Source organism: Onychomys torridus, chromosome 7, assembly GCF_903995425.1.
Source record: "Onychomys torridus chromosome 7, mOncTor1.1, whole genome shotgun sequence".
Classification (NCBI taxonomy): Eukaryota; Metazoa; Chordata; class Mammalia; order Rodentia; family Cricetidae; genus Onychomys; species Onychomys torridus.
The window spans coordinates 34,347,517-34,374,813 of NC_050449.1; the positions used below are offsets into that span (position 1 = coordinate 34,347,517).

Sequence of the window (27,297 nt, forward strand, 5' to 3'; positions counted from 1 at the left end):
TGTTTTAGCATAGCAACATGGAAGCACACTGGGACAATAGAGCCATGTTCAGCTAGATTAAAGACATCCAGACAAAACCATTCTTCTTACCCAAGTCTTCAAGCCGGAAGGGGGCAACCAGCTTCCTTCCTTGCAGGCCCCTGTGTCGGATAATGCAGTGCACTGTTGAGTTTTTGCCGTACGAGTGGACTATGAGCGTGCTGGTGGTGTTAGAGGTTTTCCCGTCAGTTTCAAACTCATGGTGGAGTCCGCCTACACAACGAGGTGAAGAGACAGGAAAAGGTTGTGTCTACGGAACTCCATTGGATGGCTCACAGGACAAACAGAACCTCAGTCTAACACTCAGACAGCTGCTTTGTGTGGATTGGGCGTGGGCAGAAAGACAAGCAGCGTGCCGTGGGTAAAGGAGAGTGGGTAAGTTCCTCCCCTTTGTACTGGAGGGAAAAAGAGCAAAGCTTATGGGGTTACACAAGGAAGTCAACTCACTGTCAGAAAACACAGCCCCAAGAGCACATGAAGGTGGCATTAATGAATGAGTTTTATGATGAAGTGGATTCTGCTGGACTGGAAGACAGACCTGAGTCTCAAGCCTTTTCTACCTAGACCTCCGTTCAGCCCTCAGCTTTCTTGAGACAGTCCCTTGCAGCTCTTAGGGCAGACGATTGTACAGCCAGCAAAGGCAGCACTACTCGAATGTCAGCAAGCACTATGTTCCCCCCAGGATCACAGTTGTCCTGTTTAAAACAGAGGCAGGTTCTTCATTCTTACAGTATTAAAGACTCACTAGGTAGCTCAGGCTTGCCTCAAACACACAATCCTCTTCCTCCCCCCCCACTTCCATGTGCTGGGGTTCTATATATGAACCATAACTTCTGCTTCTTGCTACCTTCTCATCTGTCTCTGTATGTGCAATGCAGTATCCACAGATAAGGAAGGCTTTGTGTGTTTAATCACAGACACTCCTTGACTTACAGTGCCTCAGCTTAGGATTTCTCAACCTTAAAACGTACAAAAGCACACACAGGTACACTTGTAGATACAGGCAATTGTTCTGTGTTTTAATTGCCTTCAGCAAAGAATTGAATAAAATACATGCATAGCTCAGAAATTTCCTTATGAAATGTGCTTTATGAAATGATTTTGCTGAGTGGTAGGATAATGTGAGTGCTCAAAGTATGTCTGAAGTTGATGAGGTTGTTTGATGTTTGGTGAATTGAAGCATTAAGATTTTCACGAAGAGGTTTTTAACTTGAAGTGGGGTTTCTTGGGACACAGCTACTTGGTAAGCTGAATATCATGTGTACACATAATGACAGGTTTCCAATTTTACGACTGTGAAAAAATTTATGCTCTGTGTTATGCACTTAATTTAGGGAATTTTGTCAGTTTTTAAGAAGTATTATAGATAACTCACTTTATCTCTCTACTATGATTTTTAAAAAAAACTCGTGATTTGAGATTAGCCCTTTGACATTAGACAAAATATGGATTGTTATAAGGCTAATTTCTCTGGAGCCAAACTGATGTTTTGACTGGTGTCTTTGGGCACCTCTGGCCACCAGAGGGCGCCATAACATTTAAAAAGCTCTTGGACATTTAAGCAAGCAAGAAAACAAAGAAACCTTTCTCTCCCCTACTTACCATAGATCTCCATACCACTTCCCAGCAGCCAGGTGATTTGTGGAGGGGGCTTGCTCCTCTCTGTGGAGCATTTCAGTACAACATGTTTTTCACCGTTCTGCCTTCTGAGAACCAAAGCTTCCACAGTCGGCTTGAAAGGAGTCACTGGAAGAAAATTAATTTTTCTGTGCTGAACCAGTTGTAGGTGTGCACGTGGGCACAGGTATGTAGAGGCCAGAGGTAGATGTCAGGAGTACTCTCTGATCACCGTCTGCCACTGGGTCTGGAGCTCATGGATGCAACTAGGCTGGCTGGCTAATGGGCTGCAGGGATGTACCGGTCCCTTCATTGGTGATGGAGTTAAAGGTGGCCTGTGCCCAGCTTTTATGTGGGTAATGGGCATCCTAAACCACTTTGTCAGGCCTTCATGGCAAGCCTTCTCCTGAATGACAGGATTTTCACCCACCTGGTCTGCATATGTTGGCAAAGCACATCACCTATGAATCTTAGGGGTTGCTACAGGGATAATTATTTAATTACTGGCCACATTTCTTGTTTAACTTTTCCCAGAATCCTATCGTGTTACACTTTCAAAGAACCAAGCTGACTGAGGTCAGAATGTTTGTTTCTGAGCATGTGACTAGTTCCTGAAGATTCTCAAAGAGACATCGTTTGAATAGCAGTCTGAATGTGATGGGATGCGACAAGCTTGGTTGCTAGCACACTAGGGAGATCCAACTCTGTCACCAGCTGGCTGTAGAAACAGACAAGTCCTACAGCTTCTTGGTATGTCAGCTGTGATGCAGAGGAGTTGGCCTTTTAGCTCTAAATGTTTGTAAGTTTATGCAAATAAGGGACAAGGTAAATTTCTCATGCCCCTTCCTCACATCAAAAGAACATTTCCATTATCAAGGACCCACTGGTCTTTTCTCTCTGTACTTCTGTCCTGGAAATCATTTTCAGCTGAACTGACTTCTTCTTTTTTCCAATTCTACTTTTGCTTTTTTCTTTCATGGGGAACTACACTTGTACGCATTTATAGAATTCATCCAGACTTTGGGAAGGAATGGGATGACTCTGGGAAGATTTAAGGTGAGTTACTTGTCGGCACCGCAAAGATGGGAATGAGAGACCCTTCAAGGAACTAACAGTCTGACTGCAGACGCAGGTCTTCTGCTTTTAGAAGGTTAGTACAGTGGTAATTCCTTATTACAGGAAAAAATTTTAAAACTAAAATATCAAGTTTAAAAATGGTACGTTGTGGGGCTGGAGGGATGGCTCAGTGGATAAGGAGTATTGTTCTTGCCTAGGACCTGTGTTTGGTTCCTAGCACCCATGTTGGGTGGCTCACAATCACCTGACAGTTCCAGAGGAACCTGACACTATCTTCTGGCCTGTTTGGGCACCCACACTTTATCCCCACGCAGACACATAATTAAAAATAAAATAAATCTTGTAAGTGATTCACTGTAAAGTGGGTTGGGGGAGGTGACTCAGCAGGTACCAGCATGCCCAGCAACCTGAATTCAGTCCCCAAGATCTGTGTACTGGAAGGAAAGGCCAATCCTTCAGATGGTCCTCTGCCCTCTGTGCAAGCCCATGGCATTTGCCCCTCCTCAGATAAGTTTTGTTTATTTGTTTGTTTGTTTTCCAAGACAGGGTTTCTCTGGTGTAGCCCTGGCTGTCCTGGAACTCACTCTATAGATTAGGCTGGCCTCGAACTCACAAAGATCCTCCTTCCTGCCTCTGCTTCCCCAGTGCTGGGATTAAAGGTGTGCATTGCCACCGGCCAGACTCAGAGGAATTTTTGAAATTAAAAATAGATTAAATGGTGCATTTTGCTCATCACTGTACCACGCCCATGGAGAGTTACCCTGCTGGGAACATACCTAACACAATCACTCTCACTTGCTTTGTCCTCACGGAACTTCCATAATGCAAGCACTTATACATGCCTTCATCTTGCAGCGTTACATTGGGCACACTGATGGAGAGCTGTGTGGTCGAGTGGTGAAGAAGCTGGTATTTGGAACTTTTTAAAGCTGTGCAGGAGGGAGAAGAAGTTGTTAGGAGGAAAGCTCACTCACGGGAGTACCTGCCTCTGCCTCCCCGGTGCTGGGATCAAAGGGATGTGTCACCATGAAAGATGCCCAGCTGTAGTTTGCTTCTTGAACCTGATGTTTGTGTGGTTTGCCTTGTCACAACAAATGTCAGCCATGGAAGATAAATACACCAGCTAAGTGCTTCAAATTTTAATTTAAAAAAATGTTCATTACAATTTGAAGATTCCTGCGGATTTCGATCCTTAGTCCTTCCAAGGATTTAGCCAATAGTACAAAAAAGAGAAAGCTTGCAAAGTTCTAACTAACAGGGAGGGTTCCTCTTGATTTGATTTTACATACTGACCTGGGAATTTCATGTAAGGTCAAAGATCGCTGGGCAAAGCAGAGGCTTTGAAAAGGGCAATTTTGTTGATTTGCTCTTTAATCTGTTAACAGTGCTTAACTAAGTGCACCAGTGTAAGCAGAGTTAAGCTTTGGATAACAGCCCAAGGGAACATTTGTCTTCCAGAAGGATGGCTGGGCCTCTTGGGACCTGATGCCTCCCGAGCTAGCAGTCTGGGATTTCAGTCTCCTCTCGGTTGACCTTGGAGTCAAGGGTTCTTTGTGTGGCGGGCTGCAGCGTGAAGGGTGGATTGTTAGTGCATGCCTGGCCTCTACCTTCCAGATTCCAGCGCCCAGGACCACCACTCCTACTTGTAACAATCCCATCAAGTTCTCAGTCACTGCCAAATGCCAGCCAGAGGGCAAGGTGACTCCATCTGGAGGAGCTTGGTTTGGATTAAGGGGTTTTACTGCAGAAACTCCAGAATGTCTCACTGTCCATTCTTCCAAAGAAAAACCAACAGAAAAACCAAACAAAACACCTTCGTTTAACAGAACTGTTCCGACTCAGGTCTTTTCTCCACTTTTCTCAACTTGTATCTGCTGAGTCGATTGGACTCCACTATCAACAGCTGCTAAAGCAATCTACTCGGCTATTTTATATTTAATGTATCAATTAAGCAGTATTGACAAAGCATATCTATTTTTTTAGTGGCTCTATTTATGAACATAAATGGAACTTTGCTGACTCTGATTTTCTTGAGCACTTGACAGCTAGGGGTATTAGAGATATCAAATGGTCTCATTTTAAAGAGTCTGGTAAATTCCTGTCTAAGGTCCAAGTGACTCGGGAAGTGTGTCCCTTTCTCTCTCAAGCAGGCAGCACACACCTCATGTATGACACGAGAAAGGTGTGACCGTCCTTCTGACTAAAGGGCATTCCATCAGTTTCCAGTGCCTAGAGATCTTGGTGTTAGGTCCAACACAGGAAGACCTGTGCTTGATAATGTGACTTCGCTGCTGACTTCAGACACGAGGTCATGCGTCAGCTTCACAGGAAGGTCCACCAAGGCAGCCTGCTGCCTACCTGTGGCTTTGCTGTGGGTGTTTCCCGGCCATTGAGAGTCAAAAAGTGATGTGAGGGTGAGAGATACAGCCGTGGAAAGGTGCTTTGTAAGTTTGAGCCCCCTTTAACAACCTTTCTGATGGGGTTTCCACTTCAGACTTCCTGTCCCCCCAAAAGCCGCTCTGTGTCAAAGAACAGGCTTCAGGGGTGTGAGTCACGTGTAGCAATGGGTGGGCTGAGCCCTCCCTTTGGGTGACTCATGTGGGCCTTTGTGCCACTGATCTGCCCCAGCTGGAAAACCCTTAGGCTGAGGTTTATCATTTTTTCCCCCTCCTCTCACCTCACTTACCAGGATGCTGATTAAAAAAAATGGTAAACCCGGAAGGGGCCAGCCACTGGAGAGAGGCATTCTGGGTCAGAGAAGTTGAACATTTTAGTGTGAGTGTCTGGCCTTCCTCCACCGTGATGGTTTCCAGGGTCAGAAAGGCTGCTGTGGAAGGGGAGATGGGGAAGGTCAGGTGGCACACACGTGGGCATGAGGTGTGGTGGTCAGAGGACAGCCCCAAACACCCAGTTCGCTCCTCTGCCTAGCGAGTCCCATGATGGAACTAAGGTTGGCAAACCTGGTATCAAGTGCCCCGGCAGCGAAAGCCATTGCTCAGCCCCAAAGGAAAGATCTGTTGTTCACTTTACAGATGAGTAAATCCGTCAGGCTCAAGGTCATAGGGGTCACAGGACTGGAATCTGTACTCAGGGTGCGGACTTCCGTAACTACATAGGCCTATCAGAGTGATGAACCTCCAGAAAACAGCATTGATAGCCTCAGTTTATAAAATGGGTGACTTGCAAGTTTAAGGATTACATCAGCTGTCTATGATCCCTGGTGCTGTTCAGTAGGAAGTGCTTCTTAGCAGTGGAGAAACCCTGGGTTAAAGCCCCATTACATGCACATGCACTTGAACGTGTGTGTACACACACACACACACACACACACACACACACACACACACACACCACGCTCTGGGATGCTCGAGTGACTTGTTGGGGCTGTTGGTCACTGGGAGTATATAGATCCACCCCAGATAGCTTCCACCACAGAGGGACTTTCTCTAGCAAATGTATGAGTCTAATTTCCCTGAATCATCCTCCCCGTCCCAGAGAATAATGAAGAACTGATTCAAAGCAGTTACAAATTTATTTTTCCAGAAAGAAAACAAAGGAAGAGTAAACTGGCTTTTACTGAATTGGCATATTCATCATCGAGCATTATTGCTTCAAGTTTTAAACTAAACTGTATTTCCTTGGTAGAATATAATTCTTACCCAGGAGGGTTTAAAAACTATCCAACCAGAAGAACACTGTTCTTATAAATTATCAACAGCAAATGCTTTACAGCTCTATCTGCAATCTAAAAGTGAAAAAAAAAAAAGGTGAATGAGTTTATTTCCTAGTGACACACACATTGTAAAAAAGAATCTGTTTTGAAACAATGTCTCATGTAGCCCACACTGACCCTGAACTCACTACATAACCCAAGGGGGCACTGACTGGCTCTGAACTCACTCTATAGCCTAAGCTGACACTGAGCTCCTGATCCTCCTGTCCCAGACTCCCAAGTGCTGGGATTACAGACATGAACCACCATACCTAGCATCCTAGAAAGAATTTTAAATATCAGAAAAAATGCTTTGGATTGCTCTGGGGACCCAGGAGCACAGCCATTTTGTGTACATTCCATCTCTAGCCCTTAATTTCCATGTAGGCTATAGCAATAATAACCCAGCATTTTTGTCTTGTGTTCACACTTGTTTTCATGGGAAAACTGTTGGTTTTAGCCCTAAATGACAAACACCTATACTGTCAGTCAATGTGGAGAAAAAACAATGCATCGTTGTGAGGCTGAGGGATGGCTTAGATGTAAAGCGCTTGTCATGCAGTCCTGGAGATCTGAGCTTGGACCCCAGCATGCACTAAAATATATGTAACAAGCACAGAGTATTCATCTGCAATATCCCAGGGGAGGTGGGGAACAGGTGGACCCCTGGGGCTTGCTGGCCAGCTAGTCTAGTGGGATAGATGAGCTCCCAAGTTCAAAGAGACACCCTCTCTCTCTCAAAAAAAGAAAAGGAAAGAGAGAGAGAGAGAGAGAGAGAGAGAGAGAGAGAGAGAGAGAGAGAGAGGGAGAGGGAGAGGGAGAGGGAGAGGGAGAGGGAGAGGGAGAGAGAGAGGAGAGAGAGAGAGGAAAGGAAAAAAAGTAGAGAGTGATGTTGAATACATTCAGTGTTTACCTCTGGCTTCCACACCCATGTACACACACACACCTCCACATATGTGTACACACCTATTTAAATATGTACACACAATCACACACAGATTTGTGGAGCTGGGGACACAGTTCCAGTGGGAGAGTATGTGTGCAGCATGCCACAGGCCTCAGCTTCGGTTACTAAGTAACTAAGTAACCAACGGAGACATCTGCGTTTTCAGAAATAAGCATCAAGGCCTGTAGCCAGAACATTGCTTGGGTTCCCTCAAGGGACATAATCTCCTGCTCATGAATTGAGCAGAGTCAGTAGACTCTTACAGTGTGGTCAGATGGTGATACACTGTATTGTGGCTTTTTAGCACAGGAGAAGATATTATTCACCCTGATAGCAGCAACAGCTGCCCTTGCTACCAAAAACTTAACGTGTGGGGCTGCGGGTCAGACTGGTCACGGTCACGTTTATTGACACCCGAGATGCAGATGGGAAGGTCTACGATTGAGGTGCCGAGCTCGGCTGAGCCACCACTCCTTGCTTTGGGCTTTACTGGTCTTATTTTGTCCCTGTTTGATCCTGCAGCAGGAAGTTGGTGTAGAAAGGAAGACTAGTCCCCTGTGAAGCCACAGGCCCACCCAGCTCCGCTTAAAATGATACTTAAATTATTACTCGGGGTGCCTAGCTCTGTCAAAGGGTGCGAGAGGAAGATGCTGTCCAGAGGGAGAGGCCTTCCGAGGAGAAGATACCCACGGTCCTCTTCCTGCTGGTGGATACGAGACGGGACGCTCAGCTGTCTTTTCACTTTCCTTCACCTAAGTGTGCAGTCCAACTTTCACCTGTCGTCAGAGCAACGAGGTGTGGGTTTCTGTTTTTGCTTACCACTTCCTGCCCAGTCTGTGCTAACGATACACTGACAGTATTCTCACCCACTCTGAACTTTTCGAATGCCATCCATGCCATGTGCCAGCCTCCTACTTCTCCCCGTCTGGCCTGCAACATTCTCATCTGTATATCAGTCCTAGGCGGAGCTCAGCAATGAATGGCTGTAATGTCTTACCACCTCCTCCCCAGGCTGGGTTAACTGAGTGGCGTACTGTCTTCTGGGCTTGGACATCTCAGTGATGGGATGTATGCAGTCACTGATGGCCAGGTGTCACAAGGCCACACTTTGAGCCTTTTCTTATGGACTGTGTGGTGAGGAGATTTCATCACTGTGCAAATACCATGAAGTGTACTTATTTTTACAGTGTTGATGGTTGACCCCATGGTACTGACTGTTTTCTTCTTTTCTTGTCCTCTAAAAAAATTATTACATGTATTTATTCATCCATCCATCCATCCATCTATCTATCTATCTATCTATCTATCTATCCATCTATCTAATCTATCATCTATCTATCTGTCTGTCTGTCTATCTAACTACAAGCATACTTATTTATTTCCCTCTTTCTGCATGTGTTTATGTAAGAATGTGAGTGAGTACATCATAGTGCACATGTGGAGGTCAGGAAACAACTTGTAGGAATTGCTTCTCTACTTTCACCATGTGAACCTCTTGAACACAAATCAGGTCAGAAGTCTTGGCACCATGTACCATAACCCACTGAGCTATCTCACAGGCCCCCCTTTCCCTCTTCATCAAGTGTACTTAGTGTTACATAGACTTAGAGAGTGTGGCTTGCTACACACTCTGATCGTGTTGTGATCTTGTGGGGCCATAGTGTATGTAGTCTGCCGTAGAGACCACATAGATAGAGGCTTGCCAGTACTCTATCATGCATGACCTTATAGAAATGGGGCTTGGACTCTTCATCATCTCTTCCTTCTCATAGGTCCTGGACTTGGAAGATGCCTCGGTGGGTAAGAACATATGCTCTGCAAGCCTGAGGACCTGAGTTCAAATCCCCAGCACTCACATAAAAAGAAAAGCCAGGCATGCCTGTGTGGTTTGTGTATGCTTGTAACCCAGGTGTTGGGGGTTCAGAAACAGGCAGATCCCTGGTGGTAGCTAAGGCCAGGCTGGCTAAAACAGTGGGCTTAGGCTTAATGAAGACACTGTCTCAAGGGCACGAGGGGGAAAACATTAGGGGAGGGTATCCAGGGTTCTCTACTAACCTTTGTATTTGTGCGCCAGCATACACAAGTGTACACACACACACAAACTCACATGCACGCATACACACATATACACACATACATACATGCTCGAAAATTCTCTCTCACACACACATGCACACATGCTTGAATATTCTCTCTCTCTCTCTCTCTCTCTCTCTCTCTCTCTCTCTCTCTCTCTCACACACACACACACACACACACACACACACACAAATAAACTAATGTTACTTTCAGTGGATGGTACCTCATCAAAGCACATGTGACTAACTTTCAAGCAAAGGGTGAGTAGTAGTCACGCCCACCTCCTGAAGCACACACAGAGGAAGCCAGTGCCTTCCTAAGAACCCTTGGCCTTTCCCAAGGTTAGGGGAGAGTTGTTGTGGAGGGTGTTCCTATAGGTCATCAGAGAGACTGAAAAAAACAATAAAATATTCCTTTTTAAACATTGACTTATGCCCAATTGTTGTATGTAACAAATTCAAAATCAAAGGACAGCAAGTCTGTGGCGGGGTCCCAAACTCAGCATGTGCAATTGAAATCTGTGACCTGTCCCTTTCCCTGTGTCTCCTGTGCTCTCATAACTAATACAGACATGCCCTAGGCTCCACCCCAGTGTTTCCTTACTTAGTTAACATGGTCACCAGCCACGGCACCCAGACACTGGACAAGCACACTAGGCTCTCACTTCTCCCAAGCACGGACTGAATGAACCCAGTCTTCCTTTTCCCACTATGGCTGTGGCCTTGGCTGAGGCTCCCATTGCTTCTTGCTGGACCATTCCGACAATTGTCTTCTAGCTGTCCTTCCCTAATTCACCATCCATTAGCTTTTAGACTGACATTTAGAAGACATTATGTTTTTCCTTCACTTAAAATATTTCCTGGGGTTGGAGAGATGGCTCAGCAGTTAGTAGCATTTGCTGCTCTTCCGGAGGACAGTTTAATTCCCAGCACCCACAGGTGGCTCACAACTGTCTGTAACTCCAGTTCCAAGGGACTCAATATCTTCTTTGGCTTCTGAGGGCATGAGGCATGCATATGGGGGCACAGGCATATATGCAGACAAAATACTCATATTCTTAAAATAAAATAATTATGAAAGAGCATGAACTACTCTTGCAGAGAACTTGAGTTCAGTTCCTAGTACCCACATCCAGCAGTTAACAACTGTCTATAACTCTAGCTCCAGGAGAATCTGACACTTCTGTCCTTCACTGACACCTGCACTCCACCCCCCAACATACATATAATTTTTAAAGAGAAATAAGAAATATTTAAAAGTGTTTCCTATGGCTCCCTTTGTATGTAGGCATCAGGCTAACATTCTTGCTGATTTCCCTCACATTCTCCTCATGTCTCACTTGGTGATGCTCCTCTCAGATATTCCAGGTGAAGGGGCACTTGTTGGGTCCTGGAAGATTCAGGCTGAAAAGCCACTTTTGCCCAGCTGTTCACATGGCCTCCACAGAGCCTTTCTTATCTCCTTCAAGACCCTCCTTGAGGAGGGAGACTCAACCCGTAAGTCACAACTTTTGTCAAAACTTCCAAGTAGAAGTCTTAGGGACTGCTCAGTGCTAAAACCCTGTGCTGAGCAAGCAAGAAGATGGGAGTTTGATCTCTAGAACATGAATGCTTGGTGGGGCTGGTGGCTCCTTTGCCATTCCCACACTCAGGAGACACAGATGGGATCTCTGGACCAAGTTGACAAGTGAGAGCAGCCATATTGGCAAGCTCTAGGTTTGGTGGAGAGACCCTGCCTCAAAATGAGTAAGTGGGAGACCCTGCCTCAAAGTGAATAAGTGGAGAGTTAGCAAGGAAGATTTTCAATAACAAACTTGGGTTTCCACGCATGTGCACACACATGTTCACACACATACGTACCACACAATACATATAAAAAGAAAAACAAACTTGAAAACAGACCTTTACCTCTTTCCTTCCAACTGACTGGATTTCTCCTTCACACACTCAAAGGCTTTGAGCGGTTTTACACTTAGTGGTTACACTGTGTGGTTACAGGTCTGTCTCCGATAATGGATTACAAACAGCTAGAAGAGGAGGCACTGTGTCATCCATTCACTATACACTCCCAGGGACTTGAAAAAGGTTAGGTTTTTAGATATTAGTTCAATTAATGGGCAAAGGGGACAGATGTAAATCTTCAGAGACGAATACTTTAACATAATTCTAACTTTTCTCCGCAATTGTGACATCAAATGACAGAGACTTGAACTGGATGAAAGCTAAAACATAGTGAGCGAGTTCTCAGATTGGAGTCCTGTTCCTCTGGCTCTTGTGGCGAGTTAGGCAGAAATGTACTTCAGTGAAAATCATTTCAGAGACAGAGTTGTGTTATTTTTAAATAGATGGGGCGGAGAAACTACAGCTGTGAAAATCAATTAGCCTTGTCAAAATCCAATCATCTTCCAGACCATCATAAAGAGGTTGGCTTGACGCAAGGGAACAAAGGAATTCTTCAGTTTGCAGAAGACCTTCCTGCAGCTACAAAAAAGGGCGGAAACTTGGCTGGGTTTGACCTTTTCCTCAGCTGCAGTGTAAGTGAGAGGAATGAATCCGGAAAAACAAACAAACAAACAAACAAACACGGACTCATTCTAGTTAAGTTTTATCCACCCGAGAGACTATTCATTCCAGGAGCCTTGAAAGGAGGGGCAAGGCTCCAGGGTCTCGGAATTCTTTCGTCTGCAAATCTCTGGCAGACTTGGAAGCCACCACAGTGATTTTCCTACTGCCTAATTTGCTAAAATCAGCTGACAATTTGCAGCTGTGTCAAAGCTGATGCTGACAAGAAGCAGCATGGCCACCTGGGACTCTGAGGAGCCTGAGCAGGTTTAGGTTAGAGTGACCAGTGATGGTTCAAATCCCATTGAGGGTCTGTGTGGTCTGGGTGGGGGAATTTTCAGTTCAGGTTCTTTCAATCTTGAATCTTTCAGAATGTCTAAGTCAGACAAGCCCCCGGTTCTTCATCCATGTTAAGACATAGCTTCAGGGCTGGAGAGATGGCTGGGCAGTTAAGAGATTACTGCTCTTGCAGAGGACCCTTGCTGATTCCCAGCACACACATCAGGTGGTTTGCAAACATCTGTAACTCCAGCTCCTGGGACATCCAGTGCCTCTGGCCTCAGCAGGCTACATGTGCACAGACAGGTTGCATGGCCCGGCAGACTAGTCTTAAGCTTATCTTTTTGTTTTATTTTATTTTATTTTTTTGATGCAGGGTCTTGCCATGTTGCATTGCAATTACTGATATCCACTACATAGCCTAGATTGATCTTGAACTCATGGTGATCCTCCTGCCTCAAATTCTGATGTTACAGATATGCATCTTCTGCCATGTTGAGATTAGGTTTAAGTTATGACTCTTTTATTTGTGCTGTTTGTTTAAGAAAATATTTCTATGGTGTATTTTTTTTTCAATGTGGGAAAAGTTTGAAGTCTGGAAAAGTTAAGGTCAGCTGAAGGCTTTAAGCCTTGGAATAATTGAAATCATACTAATTTTGGCTGTCTAAATGTATCTTTTCAGAATGCATTAGCTGTTCTTTAAGCCACTTATCAAAGAAACTAATGTCGTTCATTACCAAAACAGAATCCTTGTTAAGTGCCTCAGGGAATAGGGAATGGAAAGAGAGGCACTAATTGAAATATAGAGATCAGGGAATTTAAAAACTATGTAAGAAAAAGAAGTTGCCCCCCGAACCCCCCCCCCCTCCACAAAATAGCATCCTTCAGTTACCATTCTGACATGAAGGCAATGAGAGGGATAGGCGTGTTTCCTGGCACAGAGCAGGAGAGCCACTACTGGGACGCAAACAAACAAATGAAGTTGAGCAGTGGCTCTCTGGACATGGTCCCTTCCCATACATCTGACGCAAGGGCCATCAGAGACCTATGATGCGGGTAAACGATCCCCAACTCTGGGGTAGGCCTAGTCTGACCTAGGCTAAAAAGGTCACTGCATCTTTCTCTAACATTCATAATGGCATGGTAGAATTAGGCTTCAGAAACCAAATGGCGGTAAAATGTAACCGATTTCTAGAAAGTAAGTGGCTTTTGGAGCTGGAGAGGTGGCTCAGTGGTTCAGAGCACCTGCTGCTCTTGCAGAGGACTCGGGTTCACTGCCAGCTCTCTCATGGCAGCTCAAGGCCATCTGCAACTCCAGTTCCAAGAGATCCACCTTCCCCTTCTGGGCCCCTGGACACTGCATGCACAAGGTTACATAGACTCAGGCAGGCACAGCTCTCATCCACATAGAATTAAAAACAAATCTTTGTTTAAAACAAACCAGTTTTCACTAGGATATTATTATCTCTGAAGTACATTAGATATGAGTAGAATTAAGCCTCGCCACTTCCAAAAAGTTTTTGCATTCAGGATTTTCTTATAATGAGGAGTTTGACAGGTCAAATTTTTATTACCATCTTCTTCTAAAGATTCAAAAACTGAATTTTAGAGAAGTTAAAATAATTGGCAAAGACTTATACACAAGGAAGTTTTGACTAGGCAGCTGGTTACATTTCACCGAACAGACCCACGGACGCATGCCATACTGTCCCTGTACCCTGAAGAGCAGTCAACGGGAGACAGAATTAGCGCAGTAACTGTGTTTGTGAGTTGATACAGCTAGAGCAGTGACCTGGGTTGTCTTCCATAGTAGTCTCCATGAACACAGTTGACTGACAGGTAGGTTTGGCAAAAATGGTAAGTCAGCTGAGCAAAAGAAGAAAAACACAAACCAAAACACCCATTCGTTCCAAGTAAGTCCTTACCTTGCAACGGGACCCAGGACAGCAAACTGAGGATGCCCCACCACATGTTGACTGCGCTGAACCCACTCTCTGACGGCTTCCTGGAGGTTCTAAAGTACAGGCAGGCTTTTGAAGGGAGGAGGCTGTAGCTCTGCAACCTTACATGGGCCAATTCCTCCACCCACTCTGAGCGCCCTCTTAGCTGCCCCTCAAACACCTCCTGGTGGAACATCTCGGGGACCACAGGTGTCAGATCCATCGTGGAGAGGTGTGAGTGAGGTCCTGATGGCAAACCCTGCTCCGCCACAAGTGGGTAGTGATGATAAGTCAGCTGACTGAGGCCTGGGGGAAGACAGAGGGTAGGAAAGGTGAGGTGATCTTTATTTTTCTTTTCTAGTTTATTAGGCAAATTATAGCTAGGTCATTTTTGCCTGACCCTCTTGGATATTTTGAATTTACAACTTGGACAACAATTTCTAGTGATTGTTAGGGATATATCAGTTCATTCATTGGTTTTTGAAATCTGCACATTCACCTGTTTATCTGTCCTTCCATCTACTTACTAATCTACCCATCCAGTCATCCTTCCTTCCATCTCTCCACATATTCAACCAACTCTTTCTTTTAATATTTGTTGTTTATTTGTTTTACATCACAGTTTCCTCTCCCTCCTCTCCTCCCAGTCCCTCACGTTCCTTCCCCTTTGCCCCCCCTCGCCATCCACTTCTCCTCCATTTCTCTTCAGAAAAGGGCAGGCCTCCCATGGATATTGACAAAACATGGGATATCAAGTTGTAGTAAGACTAAGCACCTCCCGTATATTAAGGCAACCAGTATGTAGAACTGAGTCCCCAGAAGCCAATAAAAGAGTTAGAGACAGCCCCTGTTCCCACTGTTAGGAGTCCTACTAGAAGACCAAGCTACACAACTGTCACATATATGCAGAGGGACTAAGTCAGTTCCATGCTGCCCCCCTGGTTGTCAATCAGTCTCTGTGGACCCGTACGAGCCCAGGTTAGTTGATTCTGTGGGTTTTCTTGTGATGTCCTTGACCCCTCTGGCTTGTACAATCCTTCCTCCCTCTCTTCAGCAGGATTCCCTGAGCTCGGTCCAGTGCGTGGCAGTGTGTCTCTGCATCAGTTTCCACTAGTTTCTGGATGAAGCCTCTCTGATGACAATTGGGGTGGTCACCAATCTATGAGTATAGCGGAATATCCTGAGGCATCATTACATTGACTTTTCTGTTCTCCAGTTCTGTTTGGTTCTATCCTAGGTCTCTGGGCCATCTCAATTTTGGTTCCTGGCACTCCAGGCAGTGCCAGGACTGGGCTCACTCTTGTTGCATGGGTCTCAGGCTGGACCAGCCATTGTTGGCCACTCCCATAATCTCTGTGCCACCCCTTACCCCAGCACATTCCATAGGCTGGACAGACTGTAGGTCGAAGGTTATGTGGCTGGGTTGGTGTCCCACTCCCTCCACTGGTAGTCTTGCCTGGTCACAGGAGATGGTCAGTTCCTGTTATGTATCTGCTATTGTTAGGTGTCAGAGTTTCCCTTGTACCAGGTTTCTACCTGACATCAAAACACCTCCTTTCCAGTTGTGTCTTTCAGTACTGTCCCCCATACCCCATCCATACCTGATCTCTCATATTTCCACCCTTCCCCCGTCTACCCACAAAAATCTCTTCAATTTCTCCTTCCCAGGGAGACTCGAATGTACCCATTGCTGCCTAGCTTCTCTGGGGTTGTGGATTGTAGCATGATTATCCTTTACTTTATAATTAATATCCACTTATGAGTGAGCACATACCATGCCCGACTTTCTGGATCTGGATTACCTTATTTAGGATTTTTTTCTAGTTCCATTCATTTGCCTGCAAATTTCCTGATGTTGTTGATTTGAACAGCTGAGTAAATGGACATTTTCATTGTCCATTCTTTGGTTGAGGGACATCTAGGTTGATTCCAGGTTCTGGCTATTATGAATAAAGCTTCTGTGAACATAGCTGAGCAAGTGTTCTTGTGGTAAGCTTGAGCATCCTTTGGGTCTTGAGTGGCATACCTGGGTCTTTAGGTACATTGATTCCCGATTTTCTGAGAAACTGCCATATTGGTTTCCAAAGTGTCTGTACAAGTGTGCACTCCCACTAGCAATGGAGGAGTGTTCCCTTTGCTCCACATCCTCTCCAGCATGACTCATCACTTGTGTTTCTGATCTTAACCATGCTGACAGGTGAAAGGTGGAATCTCAGTCATTTTAATTTGTATTTCCCTGATGGCTAAGGATGTTGAACAATTCTTTAAGTGTTTCTCAGCTCTTTGAGATTCTTCTGTTGAGAATTCTCTGTTTAGATCTGTATCCCATTTTTTAATAGGATTATTTGAGTTTTTGATGTCTAATTTCTTGAGTTCTTTATATATTTTGGAAATCAGCCCTCTGTCAGATGTGAGGATGGTGAAGATCTTTTCCCATTCTGCAGGCTGCTGTTTTGTCCTATAGATGGTGTCCTTTGCCTTACAGAAGTTTTTCAGTTTCATGAGATCCCCTTTACTAATTGTCAGTCTTAGTGTCTGCAATATTGGTGTTTTGTTCAGGAAGTGGTCTCCTGTGCCAACACATTCAGAGTTATTCCCCACTTTCTCTTCTATCAGGTTCAGTGTAGCTGGATTTATGTTGAGGTCTTTTATCCATTTGGGCTTGAGTTGCATGCAGGGTGATAGATATGGATCTATTAGCATTCTTTTATATGTCGACACCCAGTTACACCAGCACTACTTTCAACCACCTCTTACATGCCTCTCTAAGATGATCAGACATGGAACAAAAATTCCTTTATTTTTATTTTTATTTTTAGGAAAAATATGCTCTGGTGAGAGATTTAAAATATGCAAATAAACAATTTCAGTTCACTTCTCTCATTAATTGAGATAGACTATTTCATTTGTAATAGGTTGCCACTAATAAGTGAATAAGGCTGAATGGATGCTCTGTTTGAGATGTAAACATTATTCTTTTAAAAAATGCATTTTTATGTATGTGAGTGTTGTGCCTGAAAGTATATCTGTGTACCTTGTGTGATCTTGGTGCCCACAAAGGCCAGAAGAAGGCATCAGATCCCTGGATTACAGGCAGTCTCTATCTGCCATGTGGGTGCTGGGAATAGAACCCAGGTTCTCTGGAAGAGCAGTCAGTGCTCTTAGCCACTGAGCCATCTCTCCAGCCCCAACACTACTCTTTTTATTCTGATGTCTAAAAAGATGTTTAACATAATTTTTTTGGAGCATTGAAGAAGATCTTGCCATTACGGTTTAAATATGGAATGCCCCTGACTGGATGCTGTGCCTAAACTTCACTCTCCAGCTGGTCTGTGTTGGCTGTGCAGCCTTTGGGTCATGGTGCTTAGCTGGTCTACATAGGCTATCGGAAATAAAACATCGGAGGTCACAGTCATCTCTCGTTCTGGTCTAGCTTTCTGTTTTCCTGCCCACCATGATATGGATAAACAGCAAATACTGCTGCTATGGGTCATAACCCTCTGTTACCATGCCACTCTAAACCAGCCATGATGGACTGTGTGCCTGAAGCCATGAGTCTGGAACTCCAGTGCTAGAGGGATCTGATGTTCTTCTAGATCCCAAGGGCACATGCACTCACACATGCGCGCGCGCGCACACACACACACACACACACACACACACACACACACACACACACAGGAAAGAGAGCACATGTATCCACATAATTTAACATTTAAAAGAATCTTTAAACAACAATAAAATTTTTTAATGTCACAAGAGTCCATTAGCCTCAGAAGTTAAGAACAGTCCCCAAAGGAAATGCTGCAAAGTGAGCTGGTGTATGACGTGTCCTTGTGGTCTTCCCACTCACTCATTAAACTCCACTTCAGCTCACAGCCCACAAGTGGTCAATGGGGAAAAATTACAGCCTGTGACTGTTCAGTGGGTGGAGAGAAATGATGGAGGGCCACAGTGGTCAAGGAGGACCTTTCAACTCTTTTCTAATGGAAGCGAATGTGGTGACCACCTTAAGGGCAGGTGGGAGGCCTCATTGGTGAGAAATGGTTTCCCCATTCCGTTTCTACGTACTTAGCTGGAACCTAACAACAAAAGATATAGTAAGAAGAGGAAAATCGTTGGTCTTCGTGTGAAGAAGTCAAACGTGCCTGTGCGTGGGAGACACCAGGGATGGAGCAAGTCTCAAGGGGGTGGCTTAGAACTCTAAAACATCGTTTCCAGGAGGGAACAATGGAGTTTTAGAGAAATTGCAACATAGTATAAAAGGGTGGTGAGTCTGGGGAATATGTGGGGAATGAACAGGTAAGAAAGGCTGGTTAATAAAGCTTTTTACCAAGTTCCTCTGGTGCCCTCTGGAGGCTGGGAAGGGCCCAGACTTTTCTCCAGCAAATGACTCATGTCTTCAGGAGGAGGACACCTTCGTACATGGATGCCCTGCTTTTTAGCAAAGATGGAGGAGGACAGAGACTACTTATTATCTTGATGATTATTTTCATCTTCTTCTTAGGTGCCTCAGCTCAAAACCATCCTTACACCAAAGAGGCACGTTTGGAAGGGACATTTTCTGGGGAAGGCCACAGTTCTCTACAAGAACCACGAAAGGTCAAGAAGAGAGTGTCCACCAATTTGTGGCTGTGGTTTCCATTTCACGAGATCTTTGTGTTTTGTTTTGTGACTCCCAGGAACTAACATTGGGTGGGAAGATGAAGAAGGTCAGATTTTAGATGAGCAAGCGTCCTCTCCAATGCCCATCCTTATTCCAGGTTAACTGCTGGCAGAGGTGAAAGTTAAGGAGGAAAGAACTGTTAACGAGGCCACAGATGGACATCTCAAGGGTTAGAACAAACTGGATTTCCCCACGAGCAGATGCTACTGGGATTTTTGTAGCAGTTACAAGGGGACCTTCACTTTCTTTTTGACCTTTCACACTGGCATGAAGAACCCTGGCCTTTCCTAGACAGACACAGTGTTGGGCTCACCTGTTTCCCAGCAGCTGCTGCTGCTAACTCACACTGGGGGCAGGATTCTTCAAGCACTTGATAAGTCTTTGCACCCTGAAGGCCTCTCTGCAGATGCAGCAATCCAAATTAAACCAAATCAGACCAAATTGGAAAGGCCCAGGTTTAATGGGTAAAATGGTTCCGGATAATTTCCCAGCCCCTCAGAGAGGAGACTGGGATGAGAGACCGGAAGAACCACATTTCTGTTTTCTAGGACGCAGCTTATATACCCTATGGAAGTGGACTTGAGCCTCTCTGGGGAGGAGCTGTGTTTGGCGGGCTTTGAAGGGGCGGGTTTAGGGAAAGAGATGGGGGAGGGGAGTTGAGGTGGGTCTTCCACCAGAACATTCCAGATTCTTTGGGTATAGGGATGCCAGGGTGCCAGGGGTTGAGGTGGAGCTCCCACCCAAACAGTACCGTGCCCCGGCCAGCGGGGTTTCAACGGGGGCGACCCACCTGTGGGAGCAAATGAGAGACGACAGCAAGACAGAATTCTGATCAAGCCGCCAATCTTTATTTTCCTCCGCATGGCTTATATAGCATAGGAGGGGAAGGGGCAGGAAGGAGGGAAGGGGAAGGGGAAGGGACGTGGAAGGCATGCAGAATGTGGGAGACGTGCAGGTCGTGCAACTGCAGGAAGTCGGCTAAGGTGACTGGTCAGGGGCCATTTGTTCTGTTGCTAGGCTACCTGACCATGGAATGCTCTTTACATTCAGTTGCCATGGCACCTGACTGTGGAATGTTCTTATCTTCGGGAGCCTCCGGTCAGCAAACAGGTGTTACTGCTCTGGGGAAGGGTGGTGGGCTTATGACTTGTTCTCTGGCTTAGCTAGTACTTTCCATGGTTCGTGTTTGGTTCCTGAAATCTTGGTCCCTAACAGTACTGTTGTAAAACTTCCTGTAGGGTTTCTAAGATAGACCACCAGCTTTCAACATCATGGATCCAGAAAATGTTTCTCAGGAGCAGCAAAGATCCTGAGATGACAGTAGATACAAGAGAGATGGAGCCTGCCTCCTCACCCACACTTTGCCAATAGCAGCCACATCACCTTAGCATATGTATTGTCTCTTGGAATCAATTTCCCCATCTGTAAGATGAAAAGAATAATCATGGCCCACAGGGTCTGGGAAAGCCGAATTAAACATAGTACCCGGACAGTGGAGAGAGCGCCCAAACCAGACTGGCCTATGGGCCAATTATGAGGAACTATTGTTTGTTAATTGACGGAGGAGGGCCCAACCCATTGTGGGTAGCACCATTCCCTATGCACAAAGTCATAGAATGTGTAGGGAAGCTAGCTAGCTAACTATGAGTCTGAGCAAGCCAGGATGCAGTGTACCTCCATGTTTTCTACTTCAAGTTTCTACCCTGACTTCCCTCAGTGTGGACTATGACCAGGAACTGTAAGCCAAATAAATCCCTTCTTCCTCTAAGTTGCTTTGGTTGTGGTGTTTGTCTCAGTATTAGAGATGAAACTAGAACAAAAATTACATTAGGCTTCTGCCTTTAAGACTTCTACCTGGAAATCCTGCCCTAAGCTTTCATGGAGGTGGGAGGTTTAATTTAATCAAATAGATGATTCCAGAAACAGCCCAAATATGAGTTGATTTCAGAAGAAAATTGTCCTGCCTTGCATGCCCAAGGCTCTGACAATCCCTAGGACCTGAGCAAAGAAAAGAAAAGAAAAGAAAAGAAAAGAAGGCAGGGAAGAAGAGGAGAAGGAGGAGGGAATAAATGGTAGCTTAAATGAATGACTGCAGAATATCCAGGCCACTTCCAGGTCCCAGCTCACAGGTGACCGCCCCCATGTCTTAACCTGTAAATGAGGAGATTTTAGAGGTAAGTCAGGAATCTCTAACTATGTCCCACTGGTGTCTTGACTTCTGCAATATTTTCATGAAGTTTCTTGAACAGTTTTAGATGGGCATAGTAAGTGCATGTCTACTCCCTGTACTCAAGAAAGATAAGCAGGAGAATCAGGAGTTTGAGGCCAGCCTGGGCTACATATGGAGTTCTGTACCACTCTGGGATACATGCAAGACACTATTTCAAAAGCAAAACCATCAAGAAACAAACAAAAAACCAAAATGAAACAAAAGATTTAGGCTGTTAGTCTGGGCCCCAGGAAGCACACTGGCATGGTTATGGATTCTCAGCTTTAGGGCTTCTTCGTCATGTGACTGTGTCATGTGATTATGGGCAAGCTATTAAGTATCTCTAAGATTCAGCTTCCTCTCTCTTGCATCAGAATGGTAGGGCTGTCAAGAAGATTGAAGGTGCATAGGTGTGGAGATGGCTCACTTGGTAAAGTGGCTGATACCACAAAGCCGAAGACGGAGTTTGAGCCCCAAAAGACAACTAGTGGACCCTATACTGAGGAGATAGAGACAAGAAGATGCCTGGGGCTTGCTGACCAGCCAGGCTAGTCAAGTCAGAGAGCTGTAGGTTCAGGGACAGATCTTATTCCTTTAATTCCAGCCCTTGAGAGGCAGGCTAGTCTCTATGAATTAGAGGCCACCCTGGTCTACACAGAGAGTTCCAGGCCAGCTAGGTCTATGTAGTGGAACTCTGGGTGAAAAACAAAAGTGTGAAGTGACTGGAAAGGTGGTTCGGAGGTGTTAGAGCACTGGCTGCTCTTGCAGAGGACCGGAGTTCAATTCCCAACATCCACATCAGGCAGCTCACAGTCATCTTTACCTCCAACTCCAGGGAACTCTTGTGGCCTCTGTGAGCACCCATACACACAGACAGATGTATATACACACTCAAATAAAAGTAAAAATAAGATTTATCATTTAAAAAAATAAGATGAAGAGGAATTGAAGAAAACACCAACATTGCTCTCTGGCCTCCACACACATGTGCACATACCTGAACACACATAGACACGTACACACATACACACACACACACACACACACACACACACACACACACACACAAAGTAAATTAGTGAAAAAATAAACAAAACAAACAAATAAATGTTGCATGAGTCAGGGCATGATAAATACAAATGTTCAGTGAATGCTGCCTTTCTCTTGGTAGTCCTGGGGCAGCCCCATCTCCGAATCTATTATCGGAGAAACTAGTTTTTGTCCCAGACTCTGTGAGCTTCAGAAAACATCCCCAAGCTTCACCACATTGTGCCTTAGCATTGACTCTTCTGTGAAGGCCACAGAGCAAATCCCCAGACAGTCCTACTCACTACTCGACGCTGCACCGGAACCTCCTCCAACTATTCCTGTACAGTCCTTTGCCATGACCAGTTAGTTCTTTCAATGGTCACCCTCTTAGGGTCTCTGTTCCTGAGCATCTCACCCAAGAGAGCATCTCCTGCCCCATATCTCTTCCAAAGCCATGCTCCATCACAGTGGCCAGTGGGTCCTGTCAAAGTTTCCACTCACCTTACCATGCCTCAGACAAACTCCCCAACCACAACAACAATAATCACAAGAGCCCCATGGACACTAACCAACACATCAACGTTCACCATTCTCTTCCTCAGCAGCTCACTCACAGGGAAAAGAAAGAGACAGTGTCTCTATGAATGAGATTTTCATTCCTCACTTCTCATATTCCCAGGCAAGGGAAACAGTCCAAGAGTTTTATCTTGGCCTTAGAAAAGCAGTTATCTATGTATTAGCATGTAGCATTTTGTTATCATTGGCATTTGGTATCGATTATTTTATATATTATTTTATAACCTTTTCCCATTTGATTCTTCAAAGCACGCTGGCAAAAGAAAAATGGAAGGAAGGAAGGAAGGAAAGGAGGGAGGGAGGAAGGAAGGAAGGAAGGAAGGAAGGAAGGAAGGAAGGAGGGGAAAAGGGAGGGACATAGGGAGAAAGGAAGAGTCATTACTGTGGTCAGTTAGAGGTGAGGTGAGGTGAGGCACGCCATAGCCAACCTGAGCCAGTGGCATGCCCAGCTTTGGTTCTGGAAGCATCACCCTCAGTAGCCTGGCCTTCTTCTCCAGCAATAGGTGGGCCTTGTGGATGGCCCCAAGAACACAAGGTCAGCCAAATGCTGAAGAGGCCAGGATGTCTTCCTGGCCAGAAGCAAGCCATCTGGGGTTCACATGTGTATTTCTGGAGAATGCAGCCTTCTTTTCTTTGAGAGGAAGATGTTTTTGGTGTGTGTGTGGGGGGAGGTCCTAACAAACCCCACACACAATGAGCCAGACCCACACATACAAGAGAAGCACCTCATTTTGCTGATGTCAGCCTAAGCAGATGCGAAGCATGCTGAGTGATTTTTTTTTTTTTTTTCTGGATGTGCAGCCAGCTTTTGCACACATCGCAAAAGGGCAAAATGAGTTTGAGAATCTTTCAAGTGGAGAACAGCTGAAACTGAGCCAGAAGGCTAAACATAACCTAGTCTTTTATGTAGACCCCAGCATTAGCTGTTATGTTTCCTCAGGAAGTGGACCCTGCCAGGGTTGTGGATGGCTATGTAGATGAAAATCTGTATTCATGTCCTGGGCACAGATTTGCTCCCAGGGCTTATTTTAAAATCTTATTAGCTTAACATACAATTTAGAAATGAAGGCCATGAGTATAGAATGTAGTCTGAGCTAGATTTGTGCCTGCCCTGTGTCTTTCATGTTTTTGCTCCGTGGATGATGCTTGGTATACCACACCTTCTTGAAGTGGTCATTGATGGGGGGGTGATGCCAATGGGGTTCAGAAATGCCCCCTCAAATATGTCAATTTGGTATAACTGAGGATTGTAAGATGGAGTTTGAAAAAGACAGCAAGAAAGGTCACTCCTAACACCCTTGCCATTATCCCCCAAAGCAGGTCATAAAACCTATAAAGGATGTTCTGAGCCCCCCCACACACACACCCCCACACCCAGCAGGTCCCAGAACCCTCTCATGAGAGAGACTATTTCAACAACTGAGACAAAGGAGCTTTCTTGTCTCTGATGACAGCGGGAAACTAAGGAGAGACCGAGCAGAGGCACAGCCGTTGGCAACTTGTTACCATTAGATCCTGTTTGCTCTGTCATGTTTCTCAGTGACCATCCATCCCCCCTTAAACTTCACATTAAAACATTTAGGCTTTAGCCCTGTGTGGTGGTGTGTGTCTGTAATCCCAGCCTTGGGGAGTGGAGACCGGGGACTAGGAATTTAAAGCCATAAAACTAGTTCAAGGCTAGCTTGGGCTATGTGAGTCTCTGTGTCAAAAAACGTAACTAAAAACCAGTTGTGTACATGTACACGGTTAGGCTTCATCGTATTCTGAGTTTTGGGTCGTCATTTCTTTCTTTCTTTCAATATATTTTATTTTATTTTTATGTGCATTTGTGTTTTTGCCATGGGTGTCAGGGTCCCCTGAAACTGGAGTTACAGACAGGTGTGAGCTGCCATGTGGGTGCTGGGAATTGAACTCGGGTCCTCTGGAAGAAGAGTCAGCGTTCTTAACCCCGAGCCATCTCTCCAGCCCCGGGTCTTCATTTCCTTATGAAGCTTCCCATGCAGTCTAAAAGTTAAACGTGCCTATTTTTCTCTTGTTAATTTGTGTTTGTCATAGAAGCCATGGCCCTGATCAGTTGACGGACAGGTATCCTGTGTCCCCTACAGTTTGCCTAGGATAAACTGGAGGAACGATGGAGCATGCTCTTTCCGTGACTACTGGCTTCTCACTGCTCCATCTGGATGCCTCACCAGAAAGGACCCGAGATCCACAGAGCTCCCAAAGGATCCTCTCCTTTCTGTGAGCACCTAGCATCCCTCTGGCCCTCCGTTGGAAGAGTCACACTCTTAATGGTCGCCCGCACAGTCACAGTGACCACAGTATCATCCAAAGACACGACAGGAAGAGACCACACTCAGGATTTAATCTGCAGTTGCTCTGGTTGTCTGAGGACAGAGTTTCTTTTTATTACATCACCTGTGAACCATTTCAGCAGATATGGTCCTAGAATGTGGTGGACTGTTCACAATACTGTCACAGCTCTATCAGGGAGATCAGCTTCTCAGCCAGCAAGCACAATGCTGCAGGGAGTGTACAAGGGATTTGGCAGTACGGCTAGATGTGGTTTTCTCTCTATTTTTGTAATTACAAACTTTTCCCCAAATAAATACATAGGGATCACATAGAAAAGAAGTGATACAAAAGTCTCATAGGTGAGAAAGAAACTGACACGCCTTTCCAACATAGCAGGTTCAGAATGGTGTACGTGTAACTCAAAGGCTTTGGGATGCTGCTCTCATCTCCGTGGCAACCAAGGAAACAGTATACAATGTTTCCATTATACACTTCTATTCCAGTATACATTGTTTCCATTATACATATCTATTCCAGTATACATTGTTTCCATTATACACATCTATTCCAGTATACATTGTTTCCATTATACACATCTATCCCATAAAGAGTCCACAAACAGTTGAACAGGTGCCAAATTTCTGTGCAAGTGATGGCCGCTAAGGAGTACCAGGCAAGTATCTGTGAGAACTGATTGTATATAGTTTGACTACAAATGACCCTAATTTTCAATCTACATACAGCAAACCAAACACTATATGAATGTAACAGTCCAGTTCTTTGCATTGAGAGGCAATGCCTATGGTCACGTTCCCAGAAATCAATGGTGAAGTGTTACAGAAGCAAATTTCACTTGTGGTGTGTCTGATGGTGAAAAACACTCGCCTAACAACCCCATCCCCCATCACCTTTGTAACATGGACATTCACCTGGACAGATGTTCAAGTCAGGCTGTCCCCTGTCTTCCGTGCCAGTCTGTCCCCTGCAGCAGCACAGGCTCATCACACTAGACCCCTCTCTTTTCCTCCTCACTTGGCATGTGCCGGATTACAATTTAAATGCAAATCTCCAGGAGTCTCATTATCCAGCTCTGTGCAGATTTGGTATAGTTGACTGTGCCGACCCTGCCAAGCTCAGTGGGAGGCTCATCTGTATTCTAACACGTGAATATACTGAGAGGAGATTCAAAAGAACAATTCATCACTGCTGTGAAGTGAGACCCAGCGCCTAGGTTACAGAGGAATGCCGTGCTTGGGGCTTGGAAGCAAACTTTTCTACAAAGGCAGTGAGATAGGAACTTCTCTCCCATCGCCATTCACTGAGCTCCCCGTGACATTGGATAGTTGACATAAAAGACTTCCTTTTCACAGGACTACAGCTCATAGAGGGGGAAAAGTACATCAAGGGCAGAGCTACACACAGCAGGAAGACCATCTACATGTATTCCAAACAGAACTGGCAAGAAAATGATCAACAGCGATGTACCAAACCCACATAGCTCCAGAAGGCACGCTTGTAATTAATTAATTAATTAATTTATTGCAAAATCATCTTTCAAATATAAGCTTACTTTAAAATAATTCTTTGGTTAAAGTATAATTAAAATAAGAAGTAGAAAGTCTCCCAGGCCTTTCACTGGAGGGTAAAAAATAAGCTCTTTTCTCAGCCATCAGCTTAATCAGCCATTCAGACTGCATGAATCTTGATGCAAGGGAAAGACATTTATGTAAATGCTGTTGTCAGTCTGGGGTGAGGCAAAGGGCTCCTCATGGCCAGGTCGTGATGGTGAGGAGAGCCTGGGAAAAGAACAGTCCCAGTGTGTGCATTAACATTCGCCAATGATTCCAGCCAGTCCACAGAAGAAACCACAGGGACAACGTCCTACCCAGGAATAATACTGGAGCATGCGCACGCTTGTTAAAGAAGGACGCTGTTTAGACATGTAATACCATAGTAAACCCTTTCACTAATTTCATCTCCCACAGTGTATTTCAGATATCAGATAGCTTTCCAATACTTGACAAAAAAAAAAGGGGGGGGGAAAGGCATGAAAATTTTCTTTTCTTTTTCTCTGCCCTGTCCCCAACTCATCCCTTCTCCCAAATATCATTTGAGCTAAGAAACATGAGGTGCAGATCAAAAAGAACTCACCACAACTTAGGGTCTCCTGTCAGCATAGAACTTTTGTACGCATATGAAATCTGATGATATGGATGTCTCTTTACACATAGATTCTTTTTTTCCCCCCAGAGCTGAGGAGTGAACCCAGGGCCTA

The 27,297-nt window shown here is 45.1% G+C and overlaps 1 protein-coding gene across 2 annotated transcripts in view; it reads right to left on the minus strand.

Moving 5' to 3' along the window:
• Positions 1–14,281, minus strand: part of Crtam (cytotoxic and regulatory T cell molecule) — a 28,522-nt gene extending 14,241 nt beyond the window's left edge. For both annotated transcript variants that reach the window (XM_036191606.1, XM_036191605.1), the window contains exons 1-5: positions 14,236–14,281; positions 5,420–5,560; positions 3,510–3,662; positions 1,642–1,785; positions 91–252 (exon numbers count right to left, since the gene is read on the minus strand). In XM_036191606.1, coding sequence (XP_036047499.1) covers positions 91–252; positions 1,642–1,785; positions 3,510–3,662; positions 5,420–5,560; positions 14,236–14,281 — 646 coding nt within the window. The remainder of the gene's footprint in view (positions 1–90; positions 253–1,641; positions 1,786–3,509; positions 3,663–5,419; positions 5,561–14,235) is intronic.
• Positions 14,282–27,297: the final 13,016 nt, after the last annotated feature.